The sequence below is a fragment of the Onychomys torridus genome, chromosome 12 (genome assembly GCF_903995425.1).
Source record: "Onychomys torridus chromosome 12, mOncTor1.1, whole genome shotgun sequence".
Classification (NCBI taxonomy): domain Eukaryota; kingdom Metazoa; phylum Chordata; class Mammalia; order Rodentia; family Cricetidae; genus Onychomys; species Onychomys torridus.
The window spans coordinates 71082548-71100396 of NC_050454.1; the positions used below are offsets into that span (position 1 = coordinate 71082548).

The 17849-nt window shown below is 41.4% G+C and overlaps 1 protein-coding gene across 5 annotated transcripts in view; it reads left to right on the forward strand.

Annotated features, from left to right (window-relative positions):
* Window positions 1-17849, forward strand: part of Morc3 (MORC family CW-type zinc finger 3) — a 44401-nt gene that overhangs the window by 10223 nt on the left and 16329 nt on the right. For all 5 annotated transcript variants that reach the window (XM_036203653.1, XM_036203649.1, XM_036203651.1 and 2 more), the window contains 6 exons: window positions 811-1025; window positions 2752-2899; window positions 4642-4789; window positions 10816-10944; window positions 11526-11645; window positions 12333-12430. In XM_036203653.1, coding sequence (XP_036059546.1) covers window positions 811-1025; window positions 2752-2899; window positions 4642-4789; window positions 10816-10944; window positions 11526-11645; window positions 12333-12430 — 858 coding nt within the window. The remainder of the gene's footprint in view (window positions 1-810; window positions 1026-2751; window positions 2900-4641; window positions 4790-10815; window positions 10945-11525; window positions 11646-12332; window positions 12431-17849) is intronic.

Below are 17849 nucleotides of genomic sequence, written 5' to 3' on the forward strand. Positions count from 1 at the left end.
AACAGTACAGAGCAGAGGGAGAATTCAGAAGCAGAAGCCTTCTGTTGTCTGCTGTGGGATGCCATGAATATGTCTTGCTCCCATTGGCTAATAAAGAAAGCTGCATTGGCCTATGGCAGGGCAGGATGGAGCCAGGTGGGAAAATCCTAGAGAGACAGTGGGAGGAGGAAGGAGAGTGGGGGAGACGCCAGCCCACCAACTGTAGGATGCAGGTAAAGCCACAGCACACATAATGATACATAGAGTAATAGTAGTGGGTTGAGTTACGTTATAAGAGCTGGCTAGCAAGAAGCCTGAGCCATAGTCCATGTAATTTGCAATTAATATTAAGCCTCTCAGTGATTATTTTATAAGTGGCTTCGAGACTTCTGGGGCCGGGCGGACTAGAGAAACTTATGGCTACAGTTGTCTCTTAAATGTTTCTTATGCTGACAAAAAGTCAAATTGACCCCATCATTAATCATGCCACAAAGCCTTGTTCAGAACAAGAGAATTGTTCCTATCTAGAGGAAGTGATCTGTGGCCTGAAATCTGAAGGTTTGTAGACCTCCTGTTACAATCCAGACATTTAGCTGTACATTCCAGGTGATGAGCTGGTTAAGTACCTGAAACCCATTCTCAAGATGTGGAAACACATCAAGGTAGGTCAGAGTCATTCACTCAAAAGTATACTCCCAGGGTGGGTGGAATCGACATTTGAATCCAGGCTTTTTTATTTGGTATTATATTTATTAAATTTTCTAAAGGTATTTATACTCACTGAATTTTTAAAAATGAATGTTTATTGTTTAATCTTTCTTCTCTTCATAGCTTCGGCTTCAGTGACAAAGTCACCGTGAACGGTCACGTCCCGGTTGGACTGTACGGGAATGGATTCAAGTCGGGTTCCATGAGACTGGGCAGAGATGCAATAGTCTTTACCAAGAATGGAGAAACCATGAGTGTGGGGTTCTTGTCTCAGACCTATTTGGAAATCATAAAGGCGGAACATGTTGTTGTCCCTATAGTGACATTCAACAAACACCATATCCTTTGGATTTTGGAATTAATGCTGCAGAGAAACTTAAAAATGTCTGGAACACTCCTTTTTATCTTCCTTGATTCTTGTCTTGCCCTGTCTTTTGTTTTAGAAAGGGTCCTTCCATGTTAGCCAGGCTTGCCTCCAAACTGCTGGTCTTTCCATCCCATCCAACCAAAAGCTGTCCATACCATTGTCCTAGTTGGGGTTTCTATGGCTATGACAAAACACCTTGACCAAAGAGCAAGTTGGGGAGGAAAGGGTTTATTTGACTTATACTTCCAGATCATAGTCCTTCATTGGAGGAAGTCAGGACAGGAACTCAAGCAGGGCTGGAACCTGGAGGCAGGAGGTGATGCAGAGGATGTGGAGGGGTGTTGCTGCTTACTGACTTGCTTCCCATGCTTGCTCAGCCTGCTTTCTTAAAGAATCCAGGACCAGCAGCCCAGAGGTGGCACTGTCCACCATGGGCTGGGCCCTCCCCCCTTGATCACTAATTGAGAAAATGCCTTACAGCTGGGTCTCATGGAGGTGTTTCCTCAACTGAGGTTCCTTCCTCTCTGATGACTCTAGCTTGTGTCAAGTTTACATATAAAACCAGCCAGTACACCCATGCAAAATTTTGTTATTCTTTTTAAAATTATTTTATGTATGTATTGTTTTGTCTGCAAAGTGGATATGCACCATGTGCATTTGTGGTTTCTGCAGAGGTCAAAAGAGGGTGTTGGTTCCCCTGGTACTGCAGTTACAAATGGCTGTGAGCTGCAATGTGGGTACTGGGAATCGAACCCTCTCTACAAGAGCAACAAGTGCCCTTAACCACTGAACTAACTCTCCAGCTCCCTAATTCTTGTTTTTTAAAATCATATATATCTTATTTCTTGTCTGTATGTACTTTTACCCTGTGCCTGAAGCCCAGCATTTGTTTTTTTCTTTACTGGAAATTTGCTGTGGAATCTTCAACATAGTGAGGTTATGGTTGTAGTTGTTTGATTGTTGGTTGGTTGGTTTGAAACAGTCTCACTAGGTAGCCCTGGCTGGTCCTGAAAAGTCATAGCGATTGCCTCCCTCCCTCTGCTTCCTGCATGCTGGGATTGAAGGTGCAGGTGCTGCCATGCCTAGTCTGTTGATTGTTTTCCAGGGCTGCAGGTGAAGCTTAGTAGTAGAGGACCTGGGTGTGATCTGTGGGACCACAGAAGGGCAAGCTTACTCCATAGCGCTCCTTGTTCTTAGGAGCTTCAGTAAGTGGTAGAGAACGACTGGACTCCACCTCTTAGGCAGCAGGGATTACAAGTACGAGCCACTTTGCCTACCTTATATATAGTTCCTTTTTTCAAGCTTATTGTAGATTAATGAGAAAGACTGTTGGCCTGGCTTGAAAGTTTCCCTAATAGTGAAAAGCAGGATGATTTTAGGAACTTATTGACATAAATCACTGAGTTAGTTAGAAATAATGAGTTTGCTCTCTTTTCCTCCCCCTTTTACAGTTGAAGTGAGTTGCCTAGAACTCAACCTCCTTCCTTACCTCACCCAGCTGGGTTTATCGGTAGATTCCACTGAGCCCTGGGACATGCTCACATTTCATCTTTCCTTGTGTTCATTTGAAATTACATTGCTTTTTTAAGAGTTATAAATAATTTATGGATTGGTTACTTTGAGTTTGTTAAAGTTTGCTTCTATATTATAATTGTATAAATTTTGTTGTTGATTTCAATCTTTAACTAAGGACATACGTCAGATGATTAATTTAGCAGAATCAAAAGCAAGCCTAGCAGCAATTCTGGAACATTCTTTGTTTTCTACGGAACAGAAATTAGTGGCAGAACTTGATGCTATTATGGGTAAGAAGGGGACAAGGATCATCATTTGGAATCTTAGAAGGTAATTGTAGACCTCTGTTGGTAGTTGACCATTTGGGAAGTAAAGTCCATGCACAGAATTGGTTGCATTATGTTTAGCTTTGTTACACAGACTAGAAATGAATGGTATACTTCCTGATTTGTGGTTTCTCTCCCCCCCCCCCAATTTTATTTATTATGAATGCAGTGTTCTCCCTGCATGTGTGCCTGAACGCCAGAAGAGGGTGCCAGACCTCATTATAGATGGTTGTGAGCCACCACGTGGTTGCTGGCAGTTGAACTCGGGTCCTCTGGAAGAACAGCTAGTGCTCTTGACCTCTGAGCCATCTGTCCAGCCCTGTAATTTGTGTTTTCTGAGGATGTCTTATGGAACCCACTTTAGCTTCAAAGAGTTACTTCAAATTGCTCTAAAAATTTCCTGGTCCTATCATTAGGTTTTGTTTGTTTGTTTGTTTGTTTTTGGTTTTTGAGACAGGGTGTTTCTCTGTGTAGTTTTGGTGCCTGTCCTGGATCTCACTCTGTAGACCAGGCTGGCCTCAAACTCACAATGATCCACCTGGCTATCATTAGTTTTTAATTGTATTATGTCTCTATTATTCCATTCCTAGGCTCAGAAACAAAAACTACCTTTAAAAAAGAAAGAAAAAAAGATGAAATACTAGCTAGGAAGAATAGATTGCATGAGCTAACAATCCAGCAAAATTTTGCCTTGCTAAAAATTTGTAGTTCTTGAGTTTGTGAGATGGTTCAATGGGTAAAGGTAAGCTTGCAGCCACGCCTGCAGTCCCCCAGATCTTGTGGAAGAGGGAAGAGTGAACTCTCGAAAGTTGTTCTTAAATCTTTAAATCTCTCTCATACACTCAATACATAAATGAAATAAATTTTAAAATTAAAATTAGTCCTTCTTTGTCTTTGGATACACTCCTTTACAGTCAAGAGCTTTAAATATCAATTAATAGTTGTTAGAAGTCTGTAAGAAATTGAACCGTGGAAACAAAGCACAAATGGTGTTAAACTAAAGCGTTTTAGCATTTGTTTTCCTGATGCACTGCATCTCTCTGCTTGCCTTCACCTTGTCCTCTTTCTGGTTAGTCCTCTTCTTCTCTGTCAGCTCTCTGGTTTTCAGTAACTGGTAATGCATGTGCCGTCTGGCTCTCATGTCCCCTGTAGTGCAGTGCAGGGCACTTGGCTCAGCGCAGCACCCACACTGCTGTGGCCACACTCGCTTCCTCTGCTGCGCTTCTCTAGTCAAGCAGCCTCTGACCTTTGCTTGATCGTGTCCCTTCACAAAGCGACATAAGGTTAACTAGTGTGAAACCCTTGGTCCTCAGGTGTCTCCAGCTCTTGTATTTACCAGCACAGTAGTTGGCTGCTTTTCACACTGACACTCCATGTGAGTTCAGGTCCAGTTGTTCACCACCTCACCTGTTCAGAAGCATGTGTGTTGTGTATAGCATGACACCATCAGAGACACTGCTGTAAAGTCAGTGTGGTGTCCTTGGGAGTGCCCAGGAATGTAGTTTCTGTATTGTTAGGCTTTCTCCAGGGACACTATACCATGTTATGCTCTGCCCAGCAGCTCCTGGTTAATGTGCTTTTTCTGAGTTAGCTTTTTCTTTGTCTGGGATTGCTTTGTACTTGACCTCTGACCCCTATCCTACTGTTTGTTTGCTTGTTTATTTGTTTTTTCTTACCATTTAGTATTGGCTTATTTTTCTTGATGTGAACTTACATTTTGCTTCTTTCTGAATTCTTTTCTTACAGTTACAAAAATGCAACAGAATTTGATTTTGAAAAGGATAAATATGACATCAGAATTCCTGAGGATTTAGATGACATTGCAGGGAAGAAAGGGTATAAGAAACAAGAAAGGATGGACCAAATTGCCCCTGAGAGTGACTACTCCTTAAGGGTATGTACTCAGCTGTTGCTGGAAATGAGCAGTCAGAAAGCACTGAGCTCTTAGCAGGCTTGCATGAGCCACTTGGGTTGTCTCTATTGGAAGTGTGGTAGGCATGAGTCAACATACTAAACTGCTCATTTGGGAACTGGTTGTTTTATTTGCTGTGAAAACCCTTTTTTAATAGGTGGGTTGGTGTATTGCTTAGTTGGTAAGTGCTTGCCTCGCATGCACAGGGCCCTGGGTTTGACCCTTAGTACCATATAAGCTGGGTGTGGTACTGCATACCTGTGATCCTAGAACAGAGGAAGTAAAGGCCAAAGGGTTAGGATTCAAGGTCATCCTTGCCTACAGAGAGAGTTGGAGGCTAGCCTGGGTCACAGGAGACAGTCTCAGAGAGGGCAGGGAGGAAGAAAACCTTGTTCCAATTTTGAAGACATCAGTTCATACGGTGCTTTTGCTTCTCCACTCTGCACTGAGTTCATTGGAGTTGGCAAAACAGTACATCTTAGATTACCATACTGATGGATCCAAGTCACAGAACACCAAATCAGTGTTTTAAAAATGTAATGTTGGACTGGAGAGATGGCTCAGAGGTTAAGAGCAGTGGCCTGCTCTTCCAGAGGTCCTGAGTTCAATTCCCAGCCACCACATGGTGCCTCACAACCATCTGTAGTTAGATCTGGTGCCCTCTTCTGGCCTGCCTGCATACATGCAGGTAGAACACTTGTATAAATAAAAATAAATCTTTTTTAAAAAATGTAATGTTGTAGGATACAACCTAACACACTTTGACTTGTCTTCTAAAACAATACATTATTGACCAGATCTATGCAGTAGTAACATTTGTAGTAAGTATCTCTTGAGATTTGACTGCAGAAGTAGGGTATGTTTGTATGATTAAGTGTATTAGTTACTTTTCTCACGGTGCAGATACCCTACAGTAGCACTTTCAGAAGGATGGTTTAGAAAAGACATCATGCCATGTCCTTGAAATCAGGAGCCAGGGGAAAAGTAAGAAATGTTCAGATTTTACTTTTTTATTGAGTCTTTCATTTGTCCTGAATTATTCAACACATTTTGTTCAGAGATTTCTTACAGTAATGGGGAGACAGAAGAACGTGTTTTTAGCATGTAATGGTTGTTGTTCAGTGTTCTAAGGTTTTATTTGTTTCCTGGATAGTCTGGACTGACCATACATCTCAATCTTCCTGTTTCAGCTTTTTAATTGCTGAGATCATAGGCATGTGCCATTATGCCAAGCTTAGGTTGCTCGTGTTAAATGAAGACAAACTGGGCGAGGTGGCTCACATCTATCTCTTTATCACTCTGGAAGCTCAGGCAAGAGGATTGCTCTTAGTTCAAGGCTAGCCTGGACTTGAGAGTGAGAATCCATTTCAAAAATCTTCCTCTCAAAAAGAAAAGGAATGAAAACATGCATTGAGCTGGGCGTGTTAGCACAGTTTGGGGACCCACCACTGGAGAGACATAGAGGCAGAGGGTGAATGTACACAGTCATTAACAGCTACATGGAAATAAGCTGGAGTCCAGGCTTCCCGAGAAAAACACTTGCCAAGCTGACAACATTCTCTTATTTGAATTCCAGATCGCTTGTTACTTTTTTCCTAATAAATTGTTTTAGTTTGTCTTTAAATTATAATGCCAATAATGAAAAGTCAGGGTCAGAAAATGTCCTGTTTGGTACCTTTGCATTTTTTTCTCATCCATTTAAACTAAAAAAAAAAAATTATTCTTTGGCCAGGCAGTGGTGGTATATGACTATAATCCCAGCACTTGGGAGGCAAAGGCAGGCAGATCTCTGTGACTTCAAGGCCAGCCTGGCTGCAGAGCAAGTTCCAGGACAGCCAAGGCTACAAAGAGAAACCCTGTCTCAAAAACCGCCTTCCCCCAATAATTCTTTGAGAATATGAGAATATGTACATGTATGCAGTGTCTTTTGTTCATTTCCACCCCTCTCCTCCCCTTTGCTCTTTTGAAGCAGCGTCTCTGCATGCTGGCCTCAAACTTGCTCTGTAGTAAAGCTGACCTTGAGCTCTGATTCTCCTCCCTTCTACTTCACAGGGTTGGTATGGGTGTGAGCCTTCACCCCTGGTTCCTGTTGGGACCAAGCCAATCCAAGGCCTTCTGAGAGATCCGATGAAAGGACAAAGGGAATAATACTGTGTCCTTGCCTAGGATCAGCTCGGCAAGGTCTGATTTGGGGCTAGGGACGTGGCCTCTAGGAAGTCAAGGTTTTGTGGGAACCCAACTTTTACCCCTGAAGGGCTGTGGCTCTTAGTCTCAGAGACATGTCTGCTGGTCTGTGACACACTTGAGATACCCTGTGTTCCCTTTGCACAACACTTGGTTAGTCTCCAGCTGACTTGGTCCCATTTTCCCAGTGACAGTATGTGGGATGCTGGGATGCTTAGTAAACCTGCTGGCATGAGCTGTTGTCAGCTTTATTTTCTCATCCTGGCCCTCCTCTTTGACATCTTGAAATTTAGACCCTCTTTCCTGCGTATTTCAGTCAGGTATATGTGAACATTTTTGAAAACTTTAAATAAAGCTAGGCGGTGGTACACACCTTTAATCCCAGCACTCAGGAGGCAGAGGCAGGCGGATCTCTCTGAGTTCAAGGCCAGCCTGGGCTACACAGAGAAATGCTGTCTTGGAAAAAACAACAACAACAACAACAACCAAAAAAAAACCACTTTAAATGATATTTGTACATAGCATTTAACAACTTTGATTCAGTAATGTGTCAGTATCTATATGTATTTCACTGGTCTTAGTGTCACTGAGTGTCACTGCTCTGGAAGTGATGGGACCTGGGAGAAGGGAGAGATAAATGAAGAGACTAAAGTCTCATGCAATAGCCAACTTTATTCAGAGCCTCAGACAGTTTATATTCTGAGGGTTAGTACACCTTTAATCCCAGCACTTAGGAGGCAGAGGCAGGCGGATCTCTGAGTTTGAGGCCGGCCTGGGCTACAGAGTGAGTTCCAGGACAGGCAGAACTACACAGAAAAACCCTGTCTCAAAAAAACAAAAAGTTCTTATGAGTTCATGCTGTATACAATTACAAGGACAAGCCACATGTGGCAAAAACATTTTTCCATAGAGGCATAAAAGGATAGTTTAAACATTTAATTGAATAGCAGCAGCAAGCAATGATGAGTCATCTGAAGTCAGCTCGCTCCTCTCCCTGCATGGGAGGGGCATGAAGGCAGTTCCAAAACCAGTTTCTCCTGAAGAAACCGAAGTCACAGACTTTAAGTGTTCTGACAAGCATGAAGAACTTTCCTCACACGGCTCCATTCCTGGACTGTGTTCTGACAGTAGAGTTCATTTTGGAGAAAGATCTCACTGTGTAGCCAGGAAGTGGAGATCCTCCTGCTTGGGCTCTGAGTGTTGGAGTTTATAGTATGCTGGTGCACACCTGAGATGTTCCTCAAAGAGGTAGAGCAGAAGAAGCAGGTGTTCAAAGCCGTCTTCAGCTACATGTTGAGTTCTGGGTAGCTTACTGATGTAGAAATTATTATATAGAAATGATAGGATAAAAATGGATTATTGAACCTACTCTAAAAAAATAGAAATGATAGAATAAAAGGATATTCAATCTACTCTGAAAAGAAAAAAAGAGGATATAGATATAAGATAAAAGATAGGTTATTGAATCTACCTAAACAAAAAAGATACAGAAATAATAGAAGAAGCCGGGCGGTGGTGGCGCACGCCTGTAATCCCAGCACTTGAGAGGCAGAGCCAGGTGGATTTCTGTGAGTTCGAGGCCAGCCTGGTCTACAGAGTGAGTTCCAGAACAGGCTCCAAAACTACAGAGAAACTCTGTCTTGAAAAACAACAAAAAACAAAAACAAAAAATAATAGGATAAAAGGGTAGATTATTGAACCTACTCTGAAAAGCAAAGAGGGACGATATAGATACTTTTGTTTGTGAACCTAACCTTTAATGGCTGAGCTATCCCTCCAGCCCAGGAGGATATAGATATAAGATAAAAAGGTAGTTTATTGAATTTACTTTTAAAAAGCAACTACTAGTTTTACATATTTTTCATTGGATTGGGTTTTTGTATATTGTATACAAATTTTGTATATTGATAGAAATTTGAGGTAAATTGTTAGAATATACTGAACATACACTTCTAATCTTGTTCTAGGTATTGTACCTATACATTTCATTTAACAATGTAATGCAAATTGCTAATCCTTGTAAGTTGTTATTACCAACTAATTAGGATATAAAGAAATGAAAGTTAGTAGTTAGTTATTACAACCGGACTTGTAGTAATAATAGGTATGTTTTCAAGGTCAAACATATTTTAGATAGCCAGGTCATATTTAAACACTTCAGAGATCTACAGAATAATAGCATTTAAGATGTTTGAATAGATAGTTTTGTTTTGTTTTTTGTTTTTGTTTTAATGACAATGAGATATGTCTGCTCCTGGCAGCACCAGTCTACTTCAGAAAAGATGATGGGCATTGAAGAAACTCCTTATGGAATTTACTTTCTTTGTGGCAAAAGTTAGCCACTGGGCAAGAAAATGCCCTTACCTCAACTGTTGATAGTATGCTGTCCAAAATGGACAAGCAGGACACAAAAGAAAGGACTGCCAAACCTTGCCAAGACAAGGTAGGAAGGCCCTTCAGAAAATCCGACTTCACAAATGAGTCTGTCAGATATGCCAGGCCTGTAGGCAGAAGATGAAGCATTGCAGAGGAAGCTTGGGTGACTGTCCAGGCAGCCAGCTGTTGCTGTCATTTCTCACATTTTTTGGAAGTCGCTTGTTTGCACTTCCTGCTTACTCAGTTAATATTGTTGCCTTCTTGGGTCTCTGGGCGAGTTGAAGACTAGATAGTTATAGTTTGCCTTGTTAACAAATTCAGAAAAGAAACTCACTACAGAGATATAAAGTGTATAAGTTTGAAAGACATCAAAAGACAGTTTTGGGGGCTGGGCGGTGGTGGCACACGCCTTTAATCTCAGCACTCGGGAGGCAGAGCCAGGCGGATCTCTGTGAGTTCAAGGCCAGCCTGGTCTACAGAACGAGATCCAGGAAAGGCACAAAGCTACACAGAGAAACCCTGTCTCAAAAAACCGAAAAAAAAAAAAAAGGATAGTTTTTGGTTGGTAATTCAAGTTAGGATAGGATAAAAATGGAATATTTTTTCTGAATTTGTCAAATGATTATGGACTGGGCATTTTTAATGTAATTCTTTACTATATATACTGTATATACTTATGTTTATTATATATAGTTTTTCGTATATTGGTTATAACCTATTATTTTATACTAAAAAGGGAAAATGGCGATATTTTGTGTACTCTAATAAAATTTGCCTGAAGATTGAAGGACAGAATAAGCCACTAGATTAAGCATAGATGCCAAGCAGTGGTGGCACACACCTCTAATTCTAGTGCTTGGGAGACAGAGATCTGTCTGGATCTCTGTGAGTTCAAAGCCACCCTGGACTACATGAGATTGACTCAGTCTAGGAGAGAGACAGAGCCAGGCAGTGGTGGCACACACCTTTAATCCTGATACTTGGGAAGCACACAGGCCTTTAATGTCTGAGCGGAAAAAGATATATAAGGTGTGAGGAGACAGGAACTAGAGGCTTTTCAGGCTGAGGAGTCCTAGGGGTGAGATGTGGCTGTGGCTTGTTCTTTGTCTCTCTAATCTTTGAGCATTTACCCCAATATCTGATCCAGAATTTTTATTAAAAGACCATTTTTAGAAATTCCTATTACAGTTTTGCTATTTTGAGACCCTGTCTCAAAAAATTTTCTTTTGAAATCAGAATAACTAATGTCATTTCGTGTTGTTTTCATTGTTTGATACTTGAGTGGAACCCAGTGCATACCTTTTTCCTGAACTATACCCCACCTCTATAGTCCGTATTGCTTTAGTGAGGAATTAAGGTGTTCGTTACCACTTTCATAGCTGAGTAACACTCAACACATCTGTGAATAATTCTTTTGAAAAGACAGATTTTGCTTTGTTTCTTTCCAGGCTTACTGCAGTATTTTATACCTAAAGCCACGAATGCAGATCATCCTGCGTGGACAGAAAGTGAAGACACAGTTGGTCTCCAAGAGCCTTGCCTACATTGAACGTGATGTGTACCGGCCTAAATTTCTAGTATCCTTCCTGTCTGAGGCTGTGCAGACAGGGATGCCTAGTCAGTGTCAGTTGTTCCTTCCCTCTCTGTTCCTGTGATGTTAAGAAGTTACATTCATTTGTATGCTCGTAAGTGGGTGCATGGAGGTGAGAGGACAGCTTGCAGGAGTCCTCCTCCTTTCACCCTGGAGTCCCAGGGATGGAAGTCCCTTTGCCAGGCTTTTGGCCAGCCTCTTTATCCGCTGCTCCATCTCACTAGCCCTCCCCACAGAAGTTCTCCAGATTTGCTTTCTGTGTGTACTTTGGGACTTACTTATTTTTAATAGATTTATATATTTTCATTCTATATGTATGAATGTTTTGCCTGCGTGTGTATCTGTACCACGTGGGAGCATGGTGCTCAAGGAGGCCAGTGGCGTCTGAGATCCTCTGGGACTGAGATGGTTGTAAGGCGCTTTGTAGATGCTGAGAATCAAACCCGCATCCCATGGAAGAAGACCCGGCTATCCAGTCCCTGTATGTCAGGATTTATTAGTAATGCAGAAAGAGTCATTGCAAGGGAATGAACTGTTAATGCTCAGAATTTTCCTTAATGTTTTAAGACTAGAACAGTGAGAATTACTTTTGGGTTCAACTGCAGAAATAAAGATCATTATGGGATAATGATGTATCACAAAAACAGACTCATCAAGGCTTACGAGAAAGTGGGATGTCAGTTAAAGGTAAGGTTTATATTGGAAAAAATTATTATAGCAAAAGAATAATTTGTTTTTGCTCATGACTTTTTAGGTGTCAGTCTTTTGGAGGTGGGAAGGGGTGTTTGCTTTTTGAGACAGGGCCCCTCTATTAGTCCTGGCTGTCCTGAAACTCATTGTGTAGACCAGGCTGCCCTTGAACTCACAGAGACCCACCAGCCTCTGCCTCCCGATTGCTGGGATTAAAGGTGTGTGCACCACAGCTGGCTGGATATCAGTCTGTTAAAGCAGCATTAGCCCGTCATTGGCTGTGGTCACTGTCATTTGGTTCTCCGTCCTATAGGAGAAGACGGAGGATTTACTTTACCTTATAGATTTGGGGGTTGGGACTAGTAAGTAGTGTGCCCCAGACCGACACCAGGACTGTGCTCCCCTGTGGCTGTGCTTGTGAAAGTCCTGCACTGAATTTGAATTCAGTGTGGTCCTTCCCTTCTGTCAGTTTGCACACAGTTATCTGGACGGACACCTGCCAGGAGTGGGTGTGGAAGAAGCTCTGATATATCCAGTGATTAACTTATAAAAAACACTAAGCACATACCAGAAAATTTTAGGGGAGTCATATAAAGTATAAGAAAGTAGTTTATGCTGTAAATCTTTGTTGAAGGATATAGTAAACATGTGTTATGTCTGAAATGCTGTTTCATTATATTTCAGGCAAACAACATGGGCGTTGGAGTGGTTGGAATTATAGAATGTAATTTCCTTAAGCCAACTCATAATAAGCAAGATTTTGACTACACTAATGAGTACAGGTATGTTGCCATTTATATACTAACGTTCTGAGGAAACATGTTCCTGAGATGGCTGGAATATTCACCCCTTTAGCCAGAGGACATATTTGAGATGGGGTAGACCTGTGTAGACTGGCCTTGAACTAGCTATGTAGTCTAGTCTGCCTTGAACTTTTGACAGTCCTTCCTACACCTCCCAAGTGCTGCAATTACAGGTAGGTACCACAATACCCACAGGCAGAGATTTGGTCTGTTTTCTGTATCACGTTGAGATACAGAATTGTATTTTTTAAAATAAGATCTTTATTGACAGATAATTCACATAGTATACAATTTTCCTGTTTGCACAGTTTGATAGCCTTTAGTCCGGCATCCTCATAGGTCCATGACACCATCACCCCATCACCACTTCCTGGTTTAGAACATCGCTGTCTTCAATTTCTTTTCTTTCCTTTTTTTTTTTTTTTTTTTTGCATGCCAGATTGAAGGAGGGAGGAGGCCTTAAATACAGGCTTACAGCACAATGGGAGAACCCCGGAGGGCAGAAGTTCGCTCCAATGTTTTACAATCTTGCATCTAAGCTGTTAACACACAATATGCAAGACACATAGATAAGGAACTTCCTTCAAGCATTCAGGAGGGTGGAATCTCTCAGGGAATTAGCATAGGGAGAATATCAAGGTCAAGGTCAGCAAGCAAGGCAACAGTTACCCAATATGGGGGCCAGGGACCTACAGGTCCCCCCCTTTTACTAAAAAAATGAGCTTCTGACTTAGGTTGCATGGGACGTCAGCAGGTCACCTTACCCATCATGGAGACACCTGTCCAGGCCACACAGGCGCTCTGTCTTAGGTTGGTGAGTGCCCCCCCACCCCAGGCATTACCAGTCTCTGAATACTCATTATCATACAGGCTCAATCATGTGAGAGCTGGGCTTGCAATCTATGTGTTCAACACAGAAGAGATCACCCACCCATAGCCGGTAGGCTAAAAGCAACTGAGCCATTCCCTTCCTTAATGAGCCTAACTGCAAATTGGAGTCCTTGTAAGATGGTATCCTAAAAGCAAATGGAACTTGAGTTTGTAAGTTTATAATTTTAAAAGCCATCGAAATGTATATAACTATTGATTTAAATTTGTCATGTCCAATAGAATGAAAGGTTAACTAACTGTGGTAGCTACTTTTGCTGCCAGGGTCTCCACTGTGCTAGCTGTAGTAACCAATTATGAAATGGCAATCCCAGAAACAGTAGTAGCAGTGGTTGTCACTGTTATAACAGCAACAACGGCAGCAGCGATGTCAAATTCTCTTCTCGAGCGTGTGGCATCCACTGGCATGGACACAACTCCAGGAACACAACCGCCAAGGCCCATTTTTCTTGATCCCAGCACGACTTAAGCTGGCAGCTCTGCAAAAGAACAACTAAGAACCATAAAGAAAAAGCAGGCAGCTCACAAGGAGCAGAATGGCCTTAATGGTCTCATAATGGCTATATTCAGGCTTACAAATTTTAAGGTATCTTCAAAGGGGGCTAAGTGAATTTCAGGAGGCCAAAAAGTGTTGCACAGAGCCACTCCTGAAAAGTAGATACTACTCCAGCTTGAATAGGATTGTGAAAATGAAAAGGCTTAGCTGGCATGCTACTGTTAATAAATGGAGGTCAGTGATCTTCAGGGTTATCCTTGATCTCCAAGGTGTCTGGGTGACATGTTCTCAAACATAACATTACCTTCTGGAGAATCGAACCGCATGGCTACAGTTCCTAGGCTTACGTTAATGCTTGCCAAAGCTGGCCATATTGGGCTCTCAATCCCCATTGGCATTGGAAGGGGAGACTTTTTCACTAAGGCCCAATAGGATTTAGCTGCAGCCACAGGGCGCACTCAGCGCTCAGAAACCCAATGAGGAATTTCATTGTCCTGAGGAAAGACATAAACAGAACCCTGGGCCCACACCAGCACCAGATCAGGTCTCCTCCAAGTGTCAGTAGAAAGATCCTTCCATCGCTCCAGAGGGTGATTTACAATAGGAGCCCTTCAGTGCTTATCTGCAGTGGTTACTCCAGCAGAATCCACCAATAAAAAATTTAAAATATATAAAACAAGGGAAAGAATAGAATGTGGAGTGGAATGATGAGCCCCTAGTTTCCCCTTTTTGCTTTAGCAAAATGTATTTGTTTGTTTTTTTAATCGTTAAAATTTTTCTTTTATTTTTTTAATTAATTTATTTATTTTTCTGTTATCAGCTTGATACAGTATAGATTCTTAATAGTGTAATATTTCATTGAGGGTTGCTCAGTAATTGAGTAAAACCAAATCTTATTATAAACTACAGTCATCCTAGCGTCCCTATGCCATATATATAGCCTCCATGGCTCTGTGGGTTGCAGTCTGATTGTTCTTTGTTTTATATCTAGAATCCACTTATGAGTGAGTACATACCATGTTTGTCCTTCTGGGTTTGGGTTACCTCACTCAGGATGATTTTTTCTAGTTCCATCCATTTGCCTGCAAATTTCATGCTGTCATTGTTTTTCTCTGCTGCGTAGTACTCCATTGTGTATATGTGCCACATTTTCTTAATCCATTCTTCAGTTGATGGGCATCTAGGTTGTTTCCAGGTTCTGGTTATTACAAATAGTGCTGCTGTGAACATGGTTGAGCATTCCTTGGGTATATGCCCAAGAGTGGTATGGCTGGGTCTTGAGGTAGATCAATTCTCAATTTTCTGAGAAACCACCATACTGACTTCTACGGTGGTTGTACAAGTTTGCATTCCCACCAACAGTGGAGCAGTGTTCCCTTTGCTCCGCATCCTCTCCAACATTGACTGTCATTAGTGTTTTTGATCTTAGCCGTTCTTACAGGTGTAAGGTGATATCTCAGAATCATTTTATTTGCATTTCTCTGATGATTAAGGATGTTGAGCATTTCTTTAAATGTCTTTCAGCCATTTGTGATTCTTGTTTTGTGAATTCTCTGTTTAGCTCTTTAGCCCGTTTTTAAATTAGATTGTTCGGTATTTTGATGTCTATTTTCTTGAGTTCTTTATATACTGTGGAGATCAATCCTCTGTCAGATGTGGGGTTGGTGAAGATTTTTTTCCCATTCTGTAGGCTGTCTTTTTGTCTTATTGACTGTGTCTTTTGCCCTGCAAAAGTTTCAAAAACTGCCCTCTCAGTTTCAAGAGGTGCCATTTATTAATTGTTGTGCTCAGTGTTTGTGCTGCTGGTGTTATATTTAGGAGGTGATCTCCGGTGCCAATGCGTTCAAGAGTACTTCCTACTTTCTCTTTTATTAACTTTAGTGTAATTGGATTATGTTGAGGTCTTTGATCCACTTGGACTTGAGTTTTGCAGAATTGTATATTTTGCTCACTTTGGGATAGATGATAAATATTCTGAGATGGAAGAGAAGACCAGCCCCTTTTCTATATGAGTTGCTCACTGTTTTAAAGTTCTGTAGTGTGGGCCTTCTCTCCTTTTTATTTTCTAAATATGTATACATATGTGTGTCTGTGTGGATCTCTGCACATGTGAATGCAGATGTCCACGGAGTCCAAAAGAAGGTTGAATCCCTTGGAGCTGAAGTTATAGGAGGTTGTAAGCCATCTGATTTTGGTGCTGGCCTCAAACTCAGAGATCTGCCTGCCTTGGCCTCCTAAGTTGCTGGGGTCTAAGGTGTACACCATAATCAGCCCCCATTTGTGAGGTTTTTAAAGGAACCACTTATAACCATCAATTGAAGGGCATGCTAAGCTGAGAGAATTTATAAAGGAAGTGAGTAACATTTCTAAACCAACTTAGTGGTAGGTTTCCTCTAAGAGTGAGAATGAATGGGAATATTAGCTGTTCACCATTGTTCCAAGGGCAATAGCTGACGTAATAATTCAAGGAAGGTAAATGAAGTGAAGGACTAGTGGCTGGCATAATGGTTGGCGGGGGAGGGGGTGCTGGCTGCACAAGCCTGGCAACCCGAGTTTGAAAGGTGGGAGGACAACACTCCTGGTCCTCTGACTTCAACTTCTATACCCACATATGTGTCGTGATACACACATTAATATCAGTAATTTAATTCAAATATTAAGAGACTGGAAAGAACAGTAACAATTAGCTGGGCTGGTGACTCACACCTATAATCCAAGTAATAGGGAAGCTGAGGCAGGAGAATTGAATGCAAGACTCCTCTGGTCTGCAGAATGAGGTGTGAGACTCTAGCTCAAAAATAAAATAATAGTAGTAATGGAGTAAGGGAAAAAATATCACCTTTGTGAAGAGTCTGTTATCTGAGAGTAGAGAGACCTATAAATTAAACCATAAAACATTGTGGAATGGAATTGAAGATGATTTCTTGAAACACATGTGCGTTTATATTCTGCTTTATATTCTGTCCAGTAAGTCCCTACAAGAAGAAAGCATATGGACTAATTTTGAATGTTTATGCATTATTGGTGTGTTTTGGTTTGGGTTTTGTTTATTTGTTTGTTTTGGCTTTTTGTTTTTGTTTTGTTTTGTTTTTTTGAGACAGGGTTTCTCTGTTTTAGCCCTTGCTGTCCCAAAACTCTTTGTAGACCAGGCTGGACTAGAACTCAGAAAGATCTACTTGCCCGGTATTGGGATTAAAGGCATGCACCACCATGCCCAGCTTTTTCATTGTTGGGATTTTCTTCTCTTCACAGTATTCCCTTAATCATTGCTAGATTGCACTAAACTTGTAGTAACTAAGAAGTCTATTTTGGTAGCATGATGGACAGATGGCCTAAAACTAGATGGCCTTTTGTGCATCTGAGCATACAGTTTATTTCCTAGGTTATAGCATAGTAGGAAAGTGATTGTCTCTAAAAATGTTAGTTTGTGGCAGTCCTGGAGATAGAGTTTAAGGGCTCAAGCTTGCTGGGCAGGTGTTCTACCACTGATTCCATCCCATCCCAATTAGGCAGGTTATTTATGTAGGACCAAAAACATTGGTAGCATAGACAAAAATTAAAAAATGAAAAGGGCCTGGACCTGGTAGATGTTGACAAATGTAACAGGGTTGGCATTCTTAAATCACTTGATAGCTGTGGAGATTATTGGCTATTTTTGAAAACCAGTAGTCTGCTGAGTGAAATTGTTTATTAATATACGCCCTTCGAAGCCTTCTTCCCACTAAGGAGAAATAAATGTAGTTCAATAGCTTGAGTTATGTAACTGATGATAAAAGTATAGACAGGTGTGATATTAGGAAGGAAGATGAGCTGCCCTTAGGGCATCTGTGTGTCCTTTGATAGAAGCCCTTCCTGAGGGATCAAAACAAAGCCTCCGGCTGGGCATTAAGTGGGAATAAGTTACATGGGGGATAGTTCTCAGAAGCAGGGGTAGGTGTTATCTTTGAGTTCATGGTCAGCCTGGTCTACATAGTGAATTTCTGGATGAAAAACTAGGAAAAAAAGAAAGGAAGA